Source organism: Syngnathoides biaculeatus, chromosome 23 (assembly GCF_019802595.1).
Source record: "Syngnathoides biaculeatus isolate LvHL_M chromosome 23, ASM1980259v1, whole genome shotgun sequence".
Taxonomy (NCBI): Eukaryota; Metazoa; Chordata; class Actinopteri; order Syngnathiformes; family Syngnathidae; genus Syngnathoides; species Syngnathoides biaculeatus.
In genome coordinates, this window is record NC_084662.1 from 10538253 (window position 1) to 10558788 (window position 20536).

The window sequence follows — 20536 nt, forward strand, 5'->3', positions numbered from 1 at the left end:
ATCAAGCAAATGTAAATATGAGACATGCAAACTCAAGTAAACTTAAAATGCAGATTTATTTACTAAGTGGGAAAAAATTCAAATACAGTATACATGTCCCTGTGTGAATAAGTAATTGCTCCCAAAATGTAATGACTGGTTGCATCAAATTGATTCGAAACATTTTCTATAACTTGGAAGGAGTCTTTCACATCTCTGTGGAGATATTTCGTTTTAGGTCGCCAACGTGAGGGTTTTCAAGCACGAACGGCCTTTTAAAGGCCATTTCAATCAAATTCAAATCTGGATTTTGATGGGGCTACTCCAAAACATTAACCCCACCACCCACCCCCAGAAAAATTCCAGAAGTTGACTTGATGTTGTTTTTGAACGTTACTTAGCTGCAGAATGCAATTGCACTTCAATTTGAGGTCAAAAGGTGATGGCCAAACCGGACTTTCTGGTAAAGAGCAGAATTCACAGTTCCATCAATCACAGCAAGTTGTCCAGGTCCTTAAGGGTAAAGCACCCCCAGGCTGTCGCGCTATCACCACCATGTTTGACTTTTGTTATGTTCTTTTTCTGAAATGCTGTGTTACATTTAGACCAGAGGTAACGAGACACACGTCTTCTAAAAAGTTCAACATTTGACTGGTTAGTCTGAAAAATATGCTCTCGAAAAGTTTTGGCGACCAATCAAATACTTCTTTTCTCCCCTAAAAATAAGTTCATTTTGGTCTGCTGTGGTTTTTGCCTCGGAACGCTCCCCTGGATGCCATTTGTGCCCAGTCTCTTTCTTCTTGTTGAGTCATGAACAGTGACCTTAATTGAGGCCAGGGAGACTTGCATTTTTTTTTTTTTAGACGTTGTCCTTGGGTCCTTTGTTACCACCTGGATGAGTCGCCCCTGTGCTCTTGGGGTAACTTCTGTAAAATGGAAACTCCTCGGAAGCTTAAACACTGTTCCGTGTTTTCTCCATTTGTGGATCATGGTTCTCGCTGTGGTTAGTTGGAGTTTTAAAGCTTGACCAATAGCTATTCAACCCCTTAATGATTGACAGCTGTCACTTACTTGAGTTCTCATCTATTCTTGAAATTTTTTGGATTGTGGCATTTTGTTGCACCATTTTGAGATCTTTTGGCTGACTTCATCTTGTCAGACAGGTTCTGTTTGAGTGATTTCTTGATCACTCAGGTCTGTGTGTTATCAGTCTTGAGTGTGAGCAGTGAAAATAAACTCAGCTTTCTCAAAAATTTGAATTCTTGGCTCTGGCCTGGTTCCTGCTGGCTCATGTATGTCTCACAAAGCCGAAGGTTTGTCACCCTTGCTCTATGTTGTTAGCATTGATTTTCACCAATGAAGCAATCACATTCCAACCTAGCACTATTATTACTTACGTTGTTACAGTATAATACATTTTAGTTCCCCTACAAGACTTCCAGACCCCTCCGGTCATCCAGTGCTGGCTTATTGACTGCTTCCAGAACCAGAACCGAATAATGTGAAGCAGCATTATTGTCTTTGCTCCTCAATCGTGGAACAAACTACCTGAACACCTGAGATCTGCTAACACTGTCAGTGAATAGCACAAGTATAATTACCACAGCCTGTAATTGCACATACACAATTTCCATCATTTATTCTAAAATATTTTCTTTCCACTATCTTCCATGAGTTCTTATTTCACATTCACTTTGTTGTTAAAAATATACAACACTAAATAACATTCAGTATCCTGTAATAATGGTATATTGCACATTTACAACAAATTACATTTTAAAAATTTGACATCAGGGCAAATAGTAGCAAGCAAATATTTTTCAATGCAACTCTTGTCCATTTTGTGTTTAAAAATAGAATTTGTTAAATCTTCAAAGTGGTTTAAGTGAGGAATAATTGAAATTTCAGACTTTGCTGCCGAATTAAAACAATAAATCAAATGAGCCAAAAACATGTTGACATGATTTATTTGCTTTAGTAGACCACATCAGATCTTGTGGTGGGCTGGATCTGACCCCCCAAGTCTTAATTTTGTCACCGGGCGTGTGTGTGTTTTGTCATTTGAGTGTTTTGTTTTACCTTTACATTCATGCATTTATTTTAGGATTTGACCTTGATTTTTTTTTTTTTTATTTGCCTCTGTAAAGCAATATCAGTTTACTTTGTTGTTAACCGGTGATATCCAAATAATCTTACTGCGAAACCCCGTTTGTGTGTATGCTTTGTTGCCATGCGCTTTAGCAGTCTGCCATAGAACTGGTAAAATTCCACAGCCCACAAGGCCCGCTGTTCTAGATGTGGTCGGCGCGTGGTATTGTGCCGATTTTCCTGCTCCTTTTTGTTGTTGTTGTTGTTTTCTGGAGACAATCAACAATACGCTTCGACGTGCGCCAGATCCGCCGAGAGCGAGGCAGGTTTGGCTGTCACGCTCGCCTTGAGGACCGCAGGAAGGGGCGGGACACAACCAGGCCGCTCAGCCAATTGGGAGCGGCAGGTTGCGACTGTCAATCAAAACATCCGTGACGCTGTTATTTACATGGAGACAGCACTGACCAATGGGGAGTCAGCATGGGATAGGATTTGGTACGCCTTGGCCAATGGCGTGCCGAGGCACAGACTTTTTTTTTTTGGGGGGGGGGGGGGAGTGCATAATAATCAACATATTAGCCAAGGTGCTTTTTAGATATCGATCCGCTATTTCGAGCTAGTTGGATTTATCCCACCGCGTGGACATTTGCAAGAGTTGATTTTTATAGCTTTGCGTCGTGGGTTTTTTTGGGTGCTTTTCTGTTGACGAGCAACAATGCCGAAGAGGAAGGTGAGTGTCGCCGCTGCAATTGACGGCTCGTTCGCGTCGCAATTTTAGCCGTTGAAAGATGAAAAACTGCGGCGCGCGCGCGCGGGTCCGGACAAGTGAAAGTGCAAGTTTGAAAACACGTGGGGTTGGGTTTTTTTTTTCTCCGTAATTTTCTCGTTTTTGAACCGTCTGCTTTTCTGTTTTCCGTGCACAAATGTCACGAGGACGCGCCGAGTGGTTACATGGCGACAATCTAGTAACGAAGGCTTCCGCTCCGAATGATGTCACGTTACGAATAATTACCAATTAATAACGGGGAAAAATATATTGAGACCGCTCGGGGTCGTTTTGGTCATCATTGTTCACGTTCGAGCACTAACTAGATGCTGCCATTGTGTATGTGTGTGTGAGTGAGGCTGGGGGGCGTTCGGGCCTATCCTAAACCAACACCGAGTGGTCTCTCCTCCTCCTTCCCCGCCTGTTTGTTCTGGGTGCTGCGCATGCGCCGTTGAGCAACCCGCATTTGTAATTCGCTGATTGTGTAGGCAGCTTTTTTTCTGATCATGTAAACGGGATGATTCCATTATCAACATCAAGGTGCATACGCAAAATATAAAAAAAAAAAAACATTGGGAAAGAGGCCTGTAATGTATATCAGATGATTTTTGTAAAAGCGCAATTGTAGCAAATACTTCATGCATTTTATGATGCGACTTCAGCTCTGATGTTGCTTGAAAATTGTTCTACAGAAATTATTTTCTGTACAAATTCTGTAGGAATTTCGACAGAAACATTTTGTGGTATAGAAATTCTATAGATAGTCACAGCCAAAGTTCTATCGAACAAGTTGTCAGGCGGTTGTGTTTTAAATATACTTTGAGGATTGTTGTGTTGCCGGTTTTTGTTGCGTCTTCATATAAAATCCAAAATGACGTCAGCGGGCTCGCTGCGTTCATCTGTCCCGAGCTCAACTTTTCACAATTGTTCAACTCCAGCTGTCAGAAAAGTTCGCTTTTAGTGCACTGATTTTTTTTTTTTTTTTCTGTTCTCCTTGATAGTCTCCCGAAGGTCCCGAGGGCAAGGACAGCTCCAAGGTCACCAAGCAAGAGGTAAAAATTAGTGTACATCTTGTGTGTGTGTGTTTGCGTGTGCTTGTGTTTGATTTTTTTCCTCATCATGAGAAGCAGCCATGCAGCGAGCAGACCAGGTAAAGACTAAGACAGCGGAGGTGCAACTGATGTTTCTCTCTCTTTCTTTCTCTTTCTGTCGCTGTCTCTCGCACTCTTAACGATCATCTTAGCCCACCAGGAAGTCCGAGAGGTTGTCAGCGGTAAGTTTGGTCCTCCTCCCCCTTCGCTGTCCTCACCACTATTCTTCAGCGTCAAAGTCTTGCGCTTGTTTTGTTATTTCCGTCTTTTATATGTTTGTCTTTTGTCCTGTGTGGTGCAGTAGCAAATAATTCACTAATAACGGGTCGGACTAGAACGACTAAAATGTTAATTCAACACATTTTTGGACAATTGTATACCTCTAAATTTGTGGGAGCTGTTTGGGTAGACCACGTGGTACTCCCAGGTCTATAAAACCGTGGTGAGATTTGTTAAACTCGACAAGAGCTCTCCTGGAAAACTGCTTCACCACCCAGCCCGTTTTTTGTTTTTGTTTTTTTTTAAACGTGTACGTAGAACTCTGCATGGTGTCTTTGCACGTCTGTTCAATGTTGTGTGCATGTTTCACCATCGTTGCCCTTTAAATGTACTTTTATACACGACGACATCCATTGGGAGCACACATTATACATTTATTACATTCTAAAGGGTAAAACTCTTACCAAAAGATTTCAATAATCTTCATTGTTCGCAGACAATGATTTTAAGTCGTCGTCCTTGCCTCTGTGTGGAGCCTGGCGATGACCTTTGATGAGTCCTGACCAAAAAATAACAACATTTTTAATAACTGAATTTGAAAATGGCAGCCCCAAAGCTAGTTCCACTTAGCACTATGACATTTGGTAAGTATGTCTATCATGAGTATGCGTATAAAAAAAATGGTGTCATGAACCTAGGCCTATAAAGATTTTGTTTTAAAGTAGCCATTTTAGGGTCACTTTTTTTACATTTCCAGAGCTCCTTCAAAGGAAAATTCATCTTGGAGAGTTTGTCGTCGCTTCCACAACAAAGCAAAACAAAACATACGACATAACTCGGCTCCATTGAGTTGCACGTAAATGTACACATGAGGAAAAAAGAAGTAAAGATAAACAAATCGTACCAAAAATGGACCTTTCCGATGCCGATCTTAAGCTCCGCCCCCTGGGCCATGTCCCACAAGCTTCCAAAATGGCGATTGGAGAGAACATGTTTGAAGTGGATTCTCTATCGTGTATTCCAGATAATATTGGGGTAAAAAATGTTTGCCAAATGCGTCAGACTTGTCCAAGAGAGTTCTACAGAGAGGTCTCAACTATTTCACACAAGGATATGTACACGGAATTTAAGATTTTAGACGCAGCACGACGCATTGTCAAGAGTTACAGCGAAATGTTGGCGATTGATGCAAAAAAAAGTTTGACGCCTCACGAAGTTCATATTGATAAAATAGTGGAATCGTACTGCGCATGTAAAGCAGTGTGAGTACTTTTTACTTGGAATGATCGCGAGTGATATCATTGTAGACTTCAGAAGTGAGTGAGTGTATTCATTTGGCTTGTAATGGAACCCAGCGCTCTGTCTTAAAAGTCCGATGTGATACAAATGGGCAAATAGACATTTCTCTTCCATGACATGGCGCATTTACGTATCACTAACCCGACCGACTCTTCCACATAAAAAATGACACACTTCATTCAGCAAGTCAGTGATACGCTAACAAAGTAAAAGTTGTTCTCCTGCAATGTATAAAGCACTGATAATAATTCAATCAAGCTCAGAGAAGATACTTCTCCCTCACTTACCTTCGAACATACCTCCTAGTGTTTGTTGATATTGTCTACGTTTATTTGTACGTGCGGTCTTCCGCGAGCCTTAAGCCATCGTAGACACTTCGTCAACTGTGTTTTAGGCTTTGGAAACTGAATCAAGCGGGCCCCTTGTAACCTAGCAGGACATCTTTCATCAGAATTACACGTTCCCCAAGTGCACCTGAGGACCATTTCCTTCGTAACATTAACTTTTCCAAGCACACGCAACTGACAACCAGCATTGCTTGTGGGACAATACGGTGGGAGGGGCGTGTCAAGACAGGGGTTAAGACAATGCGGCTATCTGATTGGCTATTATCGTACGAGTGATTGACAGGTCGGAAAGGTCCATCGTCTAACAGACAGACTGAGTCTAACTAGGTTCTGTCGGTCCTCCAGAAACCTGCACCGCCGAAGCCCGAGGCCAAACCCAAGAAGGCTGTCGTCAAGGTCAGTGAAGCACGTACACACTTTGTCCGAAAATGTGCATCTTATCAAGCATCTCCAAAGCCGACGTCCCCCCCCCACCACCATTTATCCATCTTACCGATCAGTGAATGGAACTAATATCGACTTTTTCACGACTCGTTCTGCAGAAGGTGGCTGATGAAAAGGGGCTGAAGGCACGGAAAACCGCCACCAAAGGGAAGAAGGAAGACGGCCCTGCCCAGAACGGAGATGCCAAGGCTAACGAGGTTTGAGATGGGATGGGGGGGGGGGGGGGGACGACAAATATACAAAATAAGAACATTTAATAATGATGTTGTTTACTTGTGTTTCAACACACGCACGCACACCCTTGCATGCACGCACACGCAGATCATTGTGTGTCGTCCGTCTGTCAGTGTGTCCTCCATCAGAAATTCGGCTCCCTCCACCATGTCAGTGCGAGGGCAGAGCGAGACAGTCAGAGTGAAGGGTACGCGAGTGTCACGCTAACTCATCTTTTTGCGTGTGCCCTACTAACTCACGGCTTCACCTTCAGCATTCAAGCCTTTTCACACTGCATTTAGCGGCGCCATCGCGCACCGTCGACCGAGCCTTTTACTATCTGCCGTACTCCGTAAGATTAACCAAGTAATTTGACGATAGTTTGAAGTCCACCAGAGGGGAATTTTCCATCCATGTACCGTAATTTCCGGTCTTCAAGCCACGACTTTTTTCACACGCTTTCAACCCTGTGGTTTATGCAGTAATGCGGCTAATTTGTGCATTTTTTCTCGCGACCGCAAGAGGGCACTCGAGTGGCTAAGGGTAAGAATGGGACCGGTGGAATATATGTGCCAAGGAAGTGACTTTTACCGGCGCTGTTAGCGCTGCGCTAGCGTTAGCGTGTTGCTGCTGTCTTACTGGCGTGTCTCAGTGACATTTACCGGTACGTTTTATTTTCACGTTAGCTAGCTAGCTAGCGTTAGCACCACACTAGTGTTAAATTATTTCTGTGTACCGTCTTTCAGTCTAAATATCTCGTGTTTCAATGCGGGTTTCAATCTGGGCACTTGCGGGTTTTACACAGCTCCGGCGTATGTATGTACCAAATAGTATTTCCTTTACAAATGTACTCGGTGAGGCTTGTAACCAGGTGCGCTCTGCAGGCCGGGAATTACGGTATCTAAAATCAGACCCTCTTGTTCAAGCTGAAAACATTTCTGCGAGTGTTTATTTTGTGAGCTCTAAAAAACTTCTACAGAACTTTGCTTTTTTAAAAAAAAAAAAATACAGGCTTAGTCATAAGATGTAGGATGAAAAGAGCAGAAAATGGAGAGGGGGAAAATGTATGAATGCAGTTTCGCTTTGTCCCGAGCTCTCGAACCGTGACGTGGTTAAGGTTGCAATAGTGATGGACTGAGACCTCCACTACTTTGAATTGATTAACTTGGTTGGATGTAGCGTATTTAACAATACAAATGTTTGCTCAAAATAAAACCTAGCATGGTCTCAAATGTTTTATTCTTATCATTTAATCTCCTCCTCATGGCAAGCAAAGCCAGGTCTGCTTTCTGTGGTAACCTTTCTACATCCAAACCAGCAGGAAAAGGCCCCGACTAGGCTACTTCCTTTTTAGGAGCGTCAGTAGTTGAGGCGCTAAGTGTCACAAAAAATAAAAGAAAATGATTCTTTCATGCTGACTAAACGGAGTTCTTGTGAAGAATGCAATGGAAACAATTTGAACTGAAGTTTTGTGCGACTTTGTCGGTCGAATTCTAAATCCTACAACTTTAGAGGTTGGACTGTAAAATTTCTTTTAATCTTGTGTATTTGCAGTGCGTTGCAGTCCATCTTTAACGTTAAAAATTCTTTGTAAAAGTCTTAATCGCTGCCGTCTTTCTCCCCCGCAGGCAACTGAGGGCGCCGAGGAAGCCACAGAGGAAAAGGCATAAGGACAACGGGCGCCACTTTTTTTTGTTCCCTTTTTCCTACCGACAAGTTTTTTGTAACATGCTAAATTTTTTGTAGACTTGTGATAGATGCTAGACATGAACGCCCATCGTTTCCCAAAAATCTCCATATCATGTCCACACTCCTTTTAAAATCCTAACAGTACCTTCATAATCCAAACTTTATGTTTTTACTCTATTATTTTTTTAAGATAGGACAGCTGCATATGTTCTTCATCCTGATCTCCACTGTAGTCATTTTATTTTATGAGTAGTTGTCATATTTTTTAAAGAAAGTGGCAGTCACTGTGGAGAACAACTGCAGCATTTTTACAGATCTTCCTTTTCAGAATGCCTATTAGCTTCTTTTTGTATGCGTGTGCCGGGCTGGGGGCGAGATGCTCGGTCTTCTGCGTTGGACTTCCCAACATTTTTCTGTCTCTTACACTCAGCCACCCCCACCCCCGACCCCCAAACCCCCCGCCAACACACACACACACCCCAATTCCCTTGTCCTGCTGCGGAGTGACATAGCAATAAGCAGCGGTGCTCGTGTTCTAGAGGCACCTCAATTGGCTTCAGTCTGTTGGGGAAAGTATTTTCAAATAAAAAGAAAAAGTTGACAACTTTCCTTTTTTCCTTCTGCAAGACTCCATTTATTAGTCGCTTTTGGACTCTAAGCAGCAGAGCCCCGCACTGGACTGAATCAAATCAAAGGGCAATAATCATCAAATCAATAATAATATCCATCCATCCATTTTTTGAGTTGCTTATCCTCACAAGGGTCACGGAAGTCCTGGAGCTTATCTCAGCTGTCAACGGGCAGGAGAAAGTGTACACCCTGAACTGGTTACCAGCCAATTGCAGGGCACGTGGAGACAGACAACAGTCGCACTCACAATCACACCTATGGGCAATTTAGAGTCTCCAATTAATCAATCAATTTTCTTTTGCTGCTTATCCTCACGAGGGTCGCAGAGAGTACTGGAGCCGATCCCAGCTGTCAATGGGCAGGAGGCGGGGTACACCCTGAACTGGTTGTCAGCCAATCGCAGGGGACATGGGGACAAACAGCCGCACTCACAATCACACCGAGAGGTAACTTAGAGTGTCCAATTAATGTTGAATGTGTTTGGGATGGGCACTGCTGGTAACGCGTTGGCCTCACAGTTCTGAGGACCCGGGTTCGATCCTGTCCCCGCCTGTGTGGAGTTTGCATGTTCTCCCCGTGCCTGCGTGGGTTTTCTCCGGGCACTCCAGTTTCCTCCCACATCCCAAAAACATCCACCCATCCATTTTCTTTTGCCGCTTATCCTCACTAGGGTCACGGGGGGTGCTGGAGCCTATCCCAGATGTCAACAGGGAGGAAGCGGGGTACACCCTGAACTGGTTGCCAGCCAATCGCAGGGCACATTGAGAAAAACAGACACACTCACAATCACACCTTGGGGCAATTTATAGTGTCCAATTAATATCGCATTGTTTTTGGAATGTGGGAGGAAACCGGGGTGCCTGGAGAAAACCCACGCAGGCACGGGGAGAACATGCAAACTCCACAAAGACGGGGACGGGATCGAACCCGGGTCCTCAGAACTGTGAGGCCAGCGCTTTACCAGCTGATCCACCGTGCCGCCCTCTCCAATGAATGTTGCATGTTTTTGGGATGTGGGAGGAAACTGGAGCAACTTGAGAAAACCCACGCTGGCACGGGGAGATCATGCAAACTCCACACTGGTGGTGCAGGGATTTGAACCCCGGTCCTCAGAACTCTGAGACCAACGCCCTGCAGCTCCACCACTGTGCTGAAAGTAATAATCAAATAGAATGTAAAGAAAGCAAAGGTAAGATAGGTTAATTGTTCCATTTTTTTTTTGCACTACACTTTCACAAATGTAATCTTATTTGCCTTTTTTGCCCCAAAATCATTTTGAGAGGTTTTTCTTCTTTCCATGGAACAAAAACATTGCAAATCGGTGAGTTTTTTTTCCACAAATAACAGGTAGGTTCAAACAAAAACAAAGAGAAGCAAACACCTCCTTCGACCTGCATATTATATTAACGGTGGTTAGCATGATGATCATAAACGTGTCGGGAGACTCCGCTACTGCATCCCGTGCATTACACAGTGACTTTTGATGCTGTTTTTTTCGCGCATGGGGGGGATCTCTACACAGCTATGTGAGTTACTGCATGTATGTGTGTAGTTGTACATCTTTTTGTGTGAGGCCACGTGGGATAGACGAGTAAAAAAAAAAAAAAAAGCGCTGCGTCAGGAAGTGAAAAGTCAGCAATTAGCCAATGTGGCACCTCTGCCGCCATTCACAGACACGGTTACGAAATGTATTTGAGTATTTGTTTCACTTTCACTCCCTACATTGAAAGGAGGGATTTGACTCTGAAATAGGCTGAATTATTTTTCAACCTCTGTGAATGAGGACACAAAAAATGTTAAAAAACAATTAAACAGGAAAGTCAACAGCAGTTGGGATCGTGATTGATCTGATTGTGGTCTGCGCCTGTAAATAATGCTCATTTTCTTAACTGCCATGACTTCATCCAGCATCTTCTCAAGGTCATTAGCTTTTGTTCTGGGGTTGAGTCGCATATTTCAGACCAAAACACGTTCATTTCTGGGACACAGAGCCTGTCTCATTCCTGAGGCATGTGATGGCTGAATATTCCCACTTCTGTATAATTGTGTGAACAGATGGACGTGGTGCCTTCAAGCATCTGGAAATTGCACCCAAGGATCAGCCAGACTTGTGCCGCTCCACAATTGTTTGTCTGATTTCCTAGCTGATTTCTTTTGATTTTCCCATGATTTCAAACAAGGAAGCAGAGTGTTGTAAGTGTGCCGTCAATTTATTCAAATGACCTCATAATCTGGGCTTCCCCATGTTTTTTAAAGAAGTACTTTTCGTTGATGTAAACTTTTGACCTCAAAATGGTATAAAATTCTCTATCTCATTATTGTGTCATTTAACAAAATTAAATAATGTAGTGATCAAGACTGACCTGACACAGGAGAGGTTTAGTCTGATTTGACTTCAGACACCAGGCCAAGAAAATGAAATATCTTTTTTGCAGTGTAGCTAAAGTTTTGGCTTTAACTGTAATTATTAAAACAATTCCCATTATTTCTTATTGATTTGATTCAGTGTAGCTGTCCTTCAGCTCAATTAAAAAGGTGAGACGTTTTCATGAGCACTTTATTTGTAGATTGGTATTACTAGACACTGCATTCCTCAAAAACATTGAAAACTAATTCAAATGCATGTGACTCTTGAATGGGCATCTGTTTGTGTGTTTTTGATCTCATCAGATGTCACTTGTAATTTCTCTTTAATATATTCCGTATATAATATCGCTAGACGGCATGGTGGAGCAACTGGTTAGAGTCTTGGCCTCACAGTTCTGCGGATCGGGGTTCAAATCCCGGCCCCGCCTGTGTGGAGTTCTCCCCTTGCCTGTGTGGGTTTTTCCCGGGCATTCCGGTTTCCTCCCATATCCCAATAACATGCATTAATTAAGTGGAGACTCCAAATTGTATATTGTAATAGTGAGTATGACAGTTGTCTGTCTATGTGTGCCCTGCAATTGGCTGGCAGCCAGTACAGAGTGTACCCTGCCTCTTGCCCGTTGTTAGCTCAGATAGGCTCCAGCACTCCCGCGACCCTCGTGAGGATAAGTGGCTCGGAAAGTGAATGAATGAATAATATCCTTATTATAGGAATGCAACTCACTTTGCAACAACTTAGCTTCAGCGCAGCAATCTCACAGTGTCAAGACCTGGAACACATAGCGAACACTTGAGGGACTCAAAGTTGTGCAGGAGTTCCCCAGGATGTCACTTTGCTTACGGAGGATAGCTGAAGGATGACTACCCTTGAGCAAGATTGTCTATGGATCTTACTGCGATTATGTGTACTAGAAGTAACCCAAGTTAAAAAATAAAGAAATCATGTGTCAGTTAAATATCCATCAGGATTAGTTTATTGGCAATCGATTATTTTAGTCTAGAGCTGTAGCGGACTCTTCAAACTGAGCTAAAACAATAGAAAACAAACACCTTAATGCTAACTTCCAAATTATAATGCGTATTATGCTGAAAAAAAAATATAAACTGGAAAACAAATGTGACTTAGGTATGAGCTGACTATACAAGTATATCCGACAGTAAGATTAATGATTTTTCACAAAGTCCGGCAAGACTATTTACCTGCTCAACACTCCAGTACATTTAAATACAGGTAGACCTCTATGCTCAAGAGCAAAGTTCATTTCGGTGAAGATCTATGTTTGCTGATTTTCACACGCCATTTCACCCAAATATCGTGAATCTCAACGTCGGCCAACATCTGTCAATGTGTGTATTTGAGTCACTTTATATTAATTTAAACTGTTGTAGTAAACCCAGGAGAGGAGTGTAAAGTCGCCAAATCAGTGATGATCGCCGTAACGTAGCTTGAATGTTTCCATCGTGTTTCAGTCATTCACGAGGTTTTCCTTTATCATCGGGCTGCGTCGTTGCCCCCCCTGTGCCGCTAACGACAACCCTTCCCCCATTTTAGTGTCAGGCGGCGTTGACGAGAGGTGGACTTCTTCCGCGTCAAAAACAGGGTGCCGAGGAGGGCGAGTGTTTCGGCAAAACATCTTGCTCGAGTAACACGAAAACGAAATTCTCGAGCAAACATTGCGTTGGCTTTTAACAGCTAGCCCGACTCGCACGCGGATACGGCAGCCATGTTTTACGTCTAGAAAATCTCAAAAGAGTGTGTCCATCCGCGCGGCTCGACTCACGGACAATCATTGCTTAACAAGTCGTCAAATGCCCTAGATGTTAAGTATCAAGTAATTCGAAGTTATATATATATATAAAAAAAAAATCTTCCTTGAGTAGGGTGCCATTACAACCTCCTCTCCACATTGGCCTATGCGTGAAACACACCGCTGATATCCCTCCGCGGAGGGCTCGCGTTTTCCCTTTTGGAGGGGGAGGGGGATGTCTATCAAATGCGAACGGAATATTAAAATCCCACCACTAAAATCAACATTTTCCCTCGCAAGAGCGTATGATTGTGCCCGTTTTGCGTCCGTGATATTTGCGGCGGTGCTTGGGGTCGAAACCCGGCCGGCTGGCACTAGGCTGGGCCTCCGCGCGGAGGAGCACCTCGAGCGGAGGCGAGCCGGGACTGTTTTCGAGCGCCTGAATGGAGGCAGCCTCTTCCTGGTGGATAAACAGTGACAGCTACAGGGCAGCCACCGACACCCAGCGGCCCGGCTCCGGCTCCGGCTCTGGCGCTGCCCCCCGCCGAAGCACGGCGAAAACATGGCCTCGCACACCTCGCAGTTGACTTCTGGTGAGTAGCGGGCCGAGGTTGTCGTTCTCGGTTCCCCCCGTCTCCCTCCCCGCGCTCGGCAGCCCTCTTGTAACGCAGCTTCCCCCGTTCCTCTTCTTCTTCTTGTGTCCCCTCCGACCCACACCAGAGCTCTACTTCCTAATCGCCCGCTTTCTCGAAGCCGGACCTTGCCAGGAAGCAGCCGAGGTTGGTGTTTTGAGAATCGGGGGGTGGTGGCGGTGGCTCGTTTCGGGCACATCAAGGCGGCCATGAGGCGTCATGTTGTCTTTTTTTTAATCCATTTTCAGACGCTGATAAGGGAGGTGGAGGATAAGGAGGTAAGTGGAGTGGAGAGATGCGCGGGCGCCGCAGTTACCCCCTTTCCCCCCTCTTTTTTTGCTTCACTTCTCGTAGCCATTTCTTTAAAACCTCACTTTTTTAAAAAATAACGATGACACTCAGAAATATTTTGTGCATTTATTCCCCTTTTAGCTGCTGCCCAGGAGGTTGGACTGGACCGGGCAGGAACACCCCGGGACGTATGAGGATTTGGTAAGGCGGCTTCTGTCTTTTGCAGGGAGAAACTTTCCACACGTTAACTTTACGAATTGAATTTCCCGCATTTTCCAGCAATGCAAACAGGAGCAACACTTTTAAGGGGGTGTGGAATACAAATTAGGGCTTAGGTGAGGATTTTTTTTTTTATAGGGGTGGTGGAGTCAGGACCGGGGATCCTCAATCAGGTGGTGTCCCACGCAGGTCCCGAAAGGAGAAAGTGGAGTTTTAGCGCTGGTGTAATTGTTGCTACGTCACGAGTGTTGTGGGTGCATGCAGGCAGGCAGGCAGGCAGGCAGGCTGGAGTGGACTTGTGCACCGTCTCTCTCCCTCACTTACTTCCAGTCTGCTCCTATACACACAACACGGCTCCTCAGATCAAAACGGGATTATTTAACTCTTTCTTCTATTCTATTTATGTATTCTATTTATTTGGATTGAATCTGGATTAGCATCTGACTGGCAGAAGACAAAAAAAAAAAAAGGAAGGAAGTAAGGAAGGTATCGGTGGATGTATTTTGTTTTTGGCCTGCTTTGGAGGATTTTGTTGTTTTGGACACGGAGATGAGAGGTAACGCAAACTCTTATTTTATTTATTTTTAAAAATATATTGTATTTATTAGGATCCCTCAAGGGGGAAATTTGACTCACGCTGTGCTGTTGCACAACACACCGAGAACCCGATCTCGGCGCGCATGCAAGCATCCGAGGGCAGATGTCAGAGTGAAACCAGCACCTTTCACTCTGACTTCACCTCGTGGTGGGCTCGGTGCCTTGCTCAAGGGCACCTCGGCAGCAGTCCAAAACCAGATGAGCGTCTCTCCAACAACTGTTTGGCTCTTCTTTTTGCATTTGTCCACACACCCAGAATCACAAATCCATATGACTGAGCGACTGTTTCTCATTTGCATATGTACAAATAATGCAGTTAATTAATGTGGTAATTATGCAAATGAAAATCTCAAATGCGGGCTTTATGGCATGATAGGGTGTGGAGAGAATGCACCAACCGTCCTATGGTTGACTATATGTAAATTGAATTCGAGCCGTACATGTGCTATTCACATGGTATATTAATATTAAGTAAGATTTAATCAGTTATCATTAGCAATCACCATAGTTGAATTTTGAGCGTGATTTTACTCACATGAATTTTGCGACTCACATTTATTGTCCTTTTGCTATACGTGGGTTGTTAGAGGATGTTAAGGTAATCTTTATGGAATTATTGAGTATAATATATTTCTGGCTGTGCACGCTCTTTCTCTGCATGCCCCGCCCACTGCCTGTCAATCAAAGGCTGCGTTCTCTATTATTCTCTTAAAAAATACAGCAAATGATTTTAATTTTTAAGAACAAAACTTGCTGTGTGATTATGTCACGTCTCCGTTAATTAATTGTTTAATTATTAATATTATGTTGTTGTTGTTGCTTTGCTACCTCACTAGTGGATTGTGCATTTATGATGGAGATTGAGAATTATTATTATACTGTTATTAATTAAGGGTAATTAGTTAAGATGCATTAATTAAATTAATACATTAAATTTGCATTTATACACAAAGGGCTGTGCACGTTTATATATAGAAATATTTTTTAGTGAATGACAAGCTATCTTGCCATGTTGTGTTATTAGCGTTACGTTTGATTTTCGGCGTGCCGTGCTGCATGGAAATGGACACTTCCGAATATGGTTTCTTTTGCAATGATGTGCAGTGAGCCATTATGTGCAGATGAAAAAAAAAATGTTACTATTGCCACTGAGTGCGGGCGTGTGTGTATTGTGGCTGATCATGGCCCCAGTTACTGCAAAGATGTTGGATGTAATTATGGGCAGTCATTAATTTGTGTGTGTGCGTGTGTTAAAGAGGATTTTTAATGCACCGATAAGGAAATGGACAAAGTGTGTGTTGCATGTCTGTATTTAAACCTATGCGCAGGTCACGTGTGGTTAATGAGTCACTGAAATATAACGTACTTATAAAAGGCAACCCAAACCACGAGATTTATTGTAATCTTTTAAAAGACACCGTACCGGATTAGAATTAAACACAGATGGTGCTAGTAGAGGGTTATGGCGTTGTACATGCTACAATTTTTTTTTTTTTTTATTGTAGTACAGTGTTGTATGTTGTGTACATGTGCGTTTAGATTTGTAAATGTATTAAATATACACAAATGTATCTTACCACATGTAATCCCTTTTTTTTTTTATGCAACTCAAGGTAAACACTGGTAAATTAAGTATAATCTTGGTACAGCGTTAATTCATGTTCAATGGAACGTGTGTTATACATTATTATGTTTCTTGTTTTTTACATGCTGGAGAATTGCTCGGCTCCACGTGTCCTCCAAATTCTTTAAAGTGTGTTTCATTTTCAAGGTTTGAGTAGTGTTTGAAATTATGTCACTTTGTTTTGCATGACTGAATGATTTATTTTTTAGATTAGACATAAAATGCAATATAAAGGTGCTCACCTTTTTAAAATGTCTCCTCCTTTGGCATTAACGTAACATTTGCCGTGATTTATCACTCTCGACCATCTCTTTTGATTTGGGTAAAAAGGAAAAATGTTTTTGAATGATCTTTGTGTGCAAACGTAATAGATTTAACTTGGTATTTTTGAATGTTACATTGAAAGTTCCTAAAAAGTAATATTGAAGTTGTCCTTGGAAATCAGTGTGTGTGTACGTGCTAGTGTTGCATTCATTTTGTGTTCAAGTTGGATATATAATGCACTCAACTCCAATTATAATTTTTAAAATATTTCAGGACTGACAGCGTATTCACAGTGAAATAGTGTTTGAAAATAAGTACTAAGGCACGACATTCCTTGACGCTTCCTACAAAAGCAACGCAAGAGCAGTAACCTGCAGTATTTTGATTTGACCATCACTGTGTGTGTGTGTGTGTGTGTGTGTGTATTGGTGGTGTTATTATTATTATTTTGTAGGTGAAGCTGTACCGCCACATCAGCCCTGAGCACCTGCTGCACGTATGCTCCAGAGTGTGTCCCCTGCTGGAGCGGGACGTCCCAGCCAGCGTGCCGGGACTCACCAGCCTCCTGGGGGCGGGCCGACAGAATCTCCTCCGCACGACCAAGAGTGAGCAGATTTACGTATTTCATACCAATCACACATATGGAAAGGCACATCCATTCGATATGTTTGATATCCATCTTAAGGTTTACGTACTAGTACACTCTTTTACTTTTCCTTCTATCAGTGCCTGGTGTACTAGTACAGTCTTATCATAGATGACAAATAAGTACTGTTTTGCCAGTATGGCAAAGTTGTTCAACTAGTGTGCAGAAAGAAATTTCATGCAGTTGTTGATGGCTTTAGCGGAAATGTTTGTTTACTGGTAAGACACAATTGTTCTACTACTGCAATTTACCATCTTAGTATTGTGGACAAAGAATTAAAGTACCGTATTTTCCGCACTATAAGGCGCACCTTCAATAAATGGCCCATTTTAAAATTTTTCACATATAAGGCGCATAGCATAGACGCTACAGTAGAGGCTGGCGTTGCGTTATGCATCCATTAGATGGAGCTGCACTAAAGGCTCAATATTGATCCACATAGAAGGCGGACCGGATTATAAGGCGCACCGTCTGCTTTTGAGAAAATTAAAGGCTTTTAGGGGCGCCTTATAGTGCGGAAAATACGGTACATGCACCTCAAGATGGACATCAAGGATATTGAATGAAGGTCTACCACATTATACCCACCGGTGCTTGTGTTGCACGTCATTTTTGGTTGTGGTGTTGCCCAGGTTGCAAGCATGTGGTCTGGAAGGGTTCAGCACTGGCGGCGCTTCACTGCGGACGACCGCCAGAGCCCCCCATCATCTACGGGAGCCCGGCCAACATCGGTAAAGAGCACCTGTGGTTTTGTTCCATTCGAAATCGCATTCACTGATGGTATACTGTGAACGCAGCACTCACGCGACCTTCATGAGGATGAGCGGCTCAGAAAATAGACAGCTAGTTGGATGATTTCAGCAGCCTTTATGCATACTTTGCAACAGGCTGTTTTTGCTCATTATTTAAAGTTGCAAAGCAGTCAACAAGTGTCAAGAACCAAGTTGTCAAACCTGCACACTATATGACAGTCAGTTTTTGATGCCTCACCTGATGTGTGTGTGTGTGTGTGTGGGGGGGGGGGTGTAATAAAAAAAAAAACCTCTTGTAGAGTTAATCCTTTAAGTGCTTACTGTGGTGAAATTTAATGAGGTTTGTTGCTCATGGTAATGCTTTGATCTACAGCTATTGTTTGACACGCTGCTCTTAAAACTGCTTGCACGCTATAAGTAAACGTTTTATAATTTGTAATATAATTGGGGGTAGTTCAGACAAATGTTGATATTGCGACTGAAGTCTTGTGTCCTCATATTATGCGTGTCTCTATTTTCTGTCCTAGTTGAAACGAGCCACGGTCGGCGGCTAAATGGTTTTTACCGCCTGCGCCAGTTGGTGCCCACCGCAGTGTATCAGCACATGAAAATGCATAAGAGAATCCTGGGCCATCTTTCCTCTGTCTACTGCGTCACCTTTGACAGGACTGGACGGCGCATTTTCACTGTAAGTGTGTGTTTTTGTTTGTGCTTGCATGTGTGCAGTTATAGTTGTGAAAGGCACCAAAATGTATACAGTGCCACTTTTGGCAGCTTTGCTCTTTTGTTGTTCCATTGTCAAAAGTTCTGAAGGGTACTCGAGTAGCAGATTCATTGAGGGTCCCAAAATACAATAATAGATGTCAAAGGTTGTTCAGGGTACCAAGACAACAGTGTCTACGTGTGTGTGTGTATGTGTGTGTACCGTAGTTCATGGACCCACACACTCCCGTAATTGTTTGGCTCTCCCGTTATTGTCTGAATGAACGGTTTATCCATCAGTGTTGTCTTTTGATTGTCTGACTTTGTTTGCTTGACACTGGCCGTTTCCATTTGCACGGTTCCCGTCTTTAAATGTGGATAAATGGCTGCTGAGCGGCAAGGAGGGGTGATGGGGGGGGGGTCGGGAGTGTACTAGATTGATTCCTTTGGTATCACTCTTTTGAGTTTGTACATTTCCTCTGCTCATTCGCATGTGCCGTATTTTTCCTCCCCTCCCATGCAGCCCCTCCTTTGTTCCGTTCCCTAACACCGCACCCCCTTTTCTTTTTTTCCCGCTTTACCTCCTCACAACTGGAGAGAATGTCTTTCCTCTGAGGCGCTTGCTGGATAAATGCCAGAATTAACATTCATCCTTCGTCTCCCTCATTTCATTCCCCTCCCCCATCCCCCCTCCTGTTTGCAGTCTCTTTTGATAATCATATTTATATTGTTTTACCTTGTGATTGACGTGTTGATTGTTTTTCCTTGACTGTTTGGGTTAAGGAGCTGTAAGCTATTGATGCTCCCCATTACAGTGGTGCCTTGAGATGTGAGTGACCTGACAGTGTTTTGAGATGTGGGGCAAATTGTGTTTATGTATTTATTTATATATGCTGCTTTGACTTGTGAGTGCAGACTTGAGACTCACTTAAAAATAAGCAGCGGTTTGGCAGATACTAGTGAAGATTTCTTTTAAAACAAAAAGGCTTTAAGCTGTTTAATGGCACTTTTAGTTGCATAAACATAAAACAAAGCTATAAATTGAGCACTTCAAATGAATCAACTTTGCTTTAGAAATCAAACCCCTAACTTAATGCTAAATCATAATGGAAAAGGCCATAGACATACTAACGATTATCGTCGGTAGTCAGGGTGGTAAAACTCATTACGGAATATTGAACAAAAACAGTCAAGCAACAGATGTAGACATACAATGTCACAGTACTCGCAGACATATGTTCTTTATCCTTTGTGAATTTAAGACTTGCATTTTTTGCACTATATTGAGTAGTGATAACTTATTCGTTTGTCTATGATTTTGTGATACTGCCCCCTGATGGCTACAATAAGCGCACCAGAAGGAGCAGTACAATGAATTGAATTAAACCATTAAATTGTGTTGTACAAACTGTTTAATTCTTTAGATTTTCTTGAAATTGTTATTACAGTATGTCTCTATAAAGTGCAAGATTATAGAGTGGTATTTTCCTTGTTAAAATAGATTTGTATCTCAAGGCACCAGTGTACGTCTGAAGAGCGCATTAGTACTGGGAAGGACTCGTCAAGTGTAGCAAAATAACAGACCTGTACCATACCACATTTTGGTGGCACTACATTTTTTTTTTTTTCAAAGGAAAGTAGACTAGAGCCCCCCCCCCACACACACACAAAAAAAACAATACTAGTGTCAATTATAGTGAGGTGTACTAAAGTACAGTAACTATATATATATATATATATATATATATATATAGTCACTATAGATTGTGTTTTTGAGATTCTATCGCAACTGTTTTGACATCATCGGCGTTGGTTCCTATTCAAAATTTTGTGAAGGGTTCAAAAATCACATTACGTTGGCATGTTTCTATTGTCCAAAGTTGTAAAGATATTTCCTTCTGTTGTTGAGGTTCTATTGTCTGGAAGGTT

General features: G+C 42.7%; 2 protein-coding genes across 4 annotated transcripts in view; both read left to right on the plus strand.

Moving 5' to 3' along the window:
- Positions 1 to 2622: 2622 nt before the first annotated feature.
- hmgn3 (high mobility group nucleosomal binding domain 3) lies at positions 2623 to 8720 on the plus strand. 2 transcript variants are annotated; one of them, XM_061813083.1, is made up of 6 exons: positions 2623 to 2797; positions 3835 to 3885; positions 4077 to 4106; positions 6135 to 6185; positions 6332 to 6430; positions 8075 to 8720. In XM_061813083.1, exons 1-6 carry the CDS (start codon positions 2783 to 2785, stop codon positions 8114 to 8116), a joined length of 288 nt encoding a protein of 95 aa, XP_061669067.1. In that variant the 5' UTR covers positions 2623 to 2782; the 3' UTR covers positions 8117 to 8720. The 2 variants fall into 2 exon arrangements, with proteins under 2 accessions (XP_061669067.1, XP_061669066.1); XM_061813082.1 differs by lacking the exon at positions 8075 to 8720 and adding an exon at positions 6555 to 8063.
- Positions 8721 to 9708: 988 nt separating this feature from the next.
- phip (pleckstrin homology domain interacting protein) overlaps positions 9709 to 20536 on the plus strand; it is a 34580-nt gene continuing 23752 nt past the window's right edge. The window contains exons 1-7 of one of the 2 annotated variants that reach the window (XM_061813077.1): positions 9709 to 13473; positions 13601 to 13659; positions 13761 to 13790; positions 13945 to 14004; positions 16962 to 17112; positions 17786 to 17884; positions 18433 to 18593. In XM_061813077.1, the coding sequence (XP_061669061.1) occupies positions 13443 to 13473; positions 13601 to 13659; positions 13761 to 13790; positions 13945 to 14004; positions 16962 to 17112; positions 17786 to 17884; positions 18433 to 18593 (591 nt within the window). In that variant the 5' untranslated portion in view covers positions 9709 to 13442. The remainder of the gene's footprint in view (positions 13474 to 13600; positions 13660 to 13760; positions 13791 to 13944; positions 14005 to 16961; positions 17113 to 17785; positions 17885 to 18432; positions 18594 to 20536) is intronic. The other variant, XM_061813078.1, reaches the window with a different exon arrangement.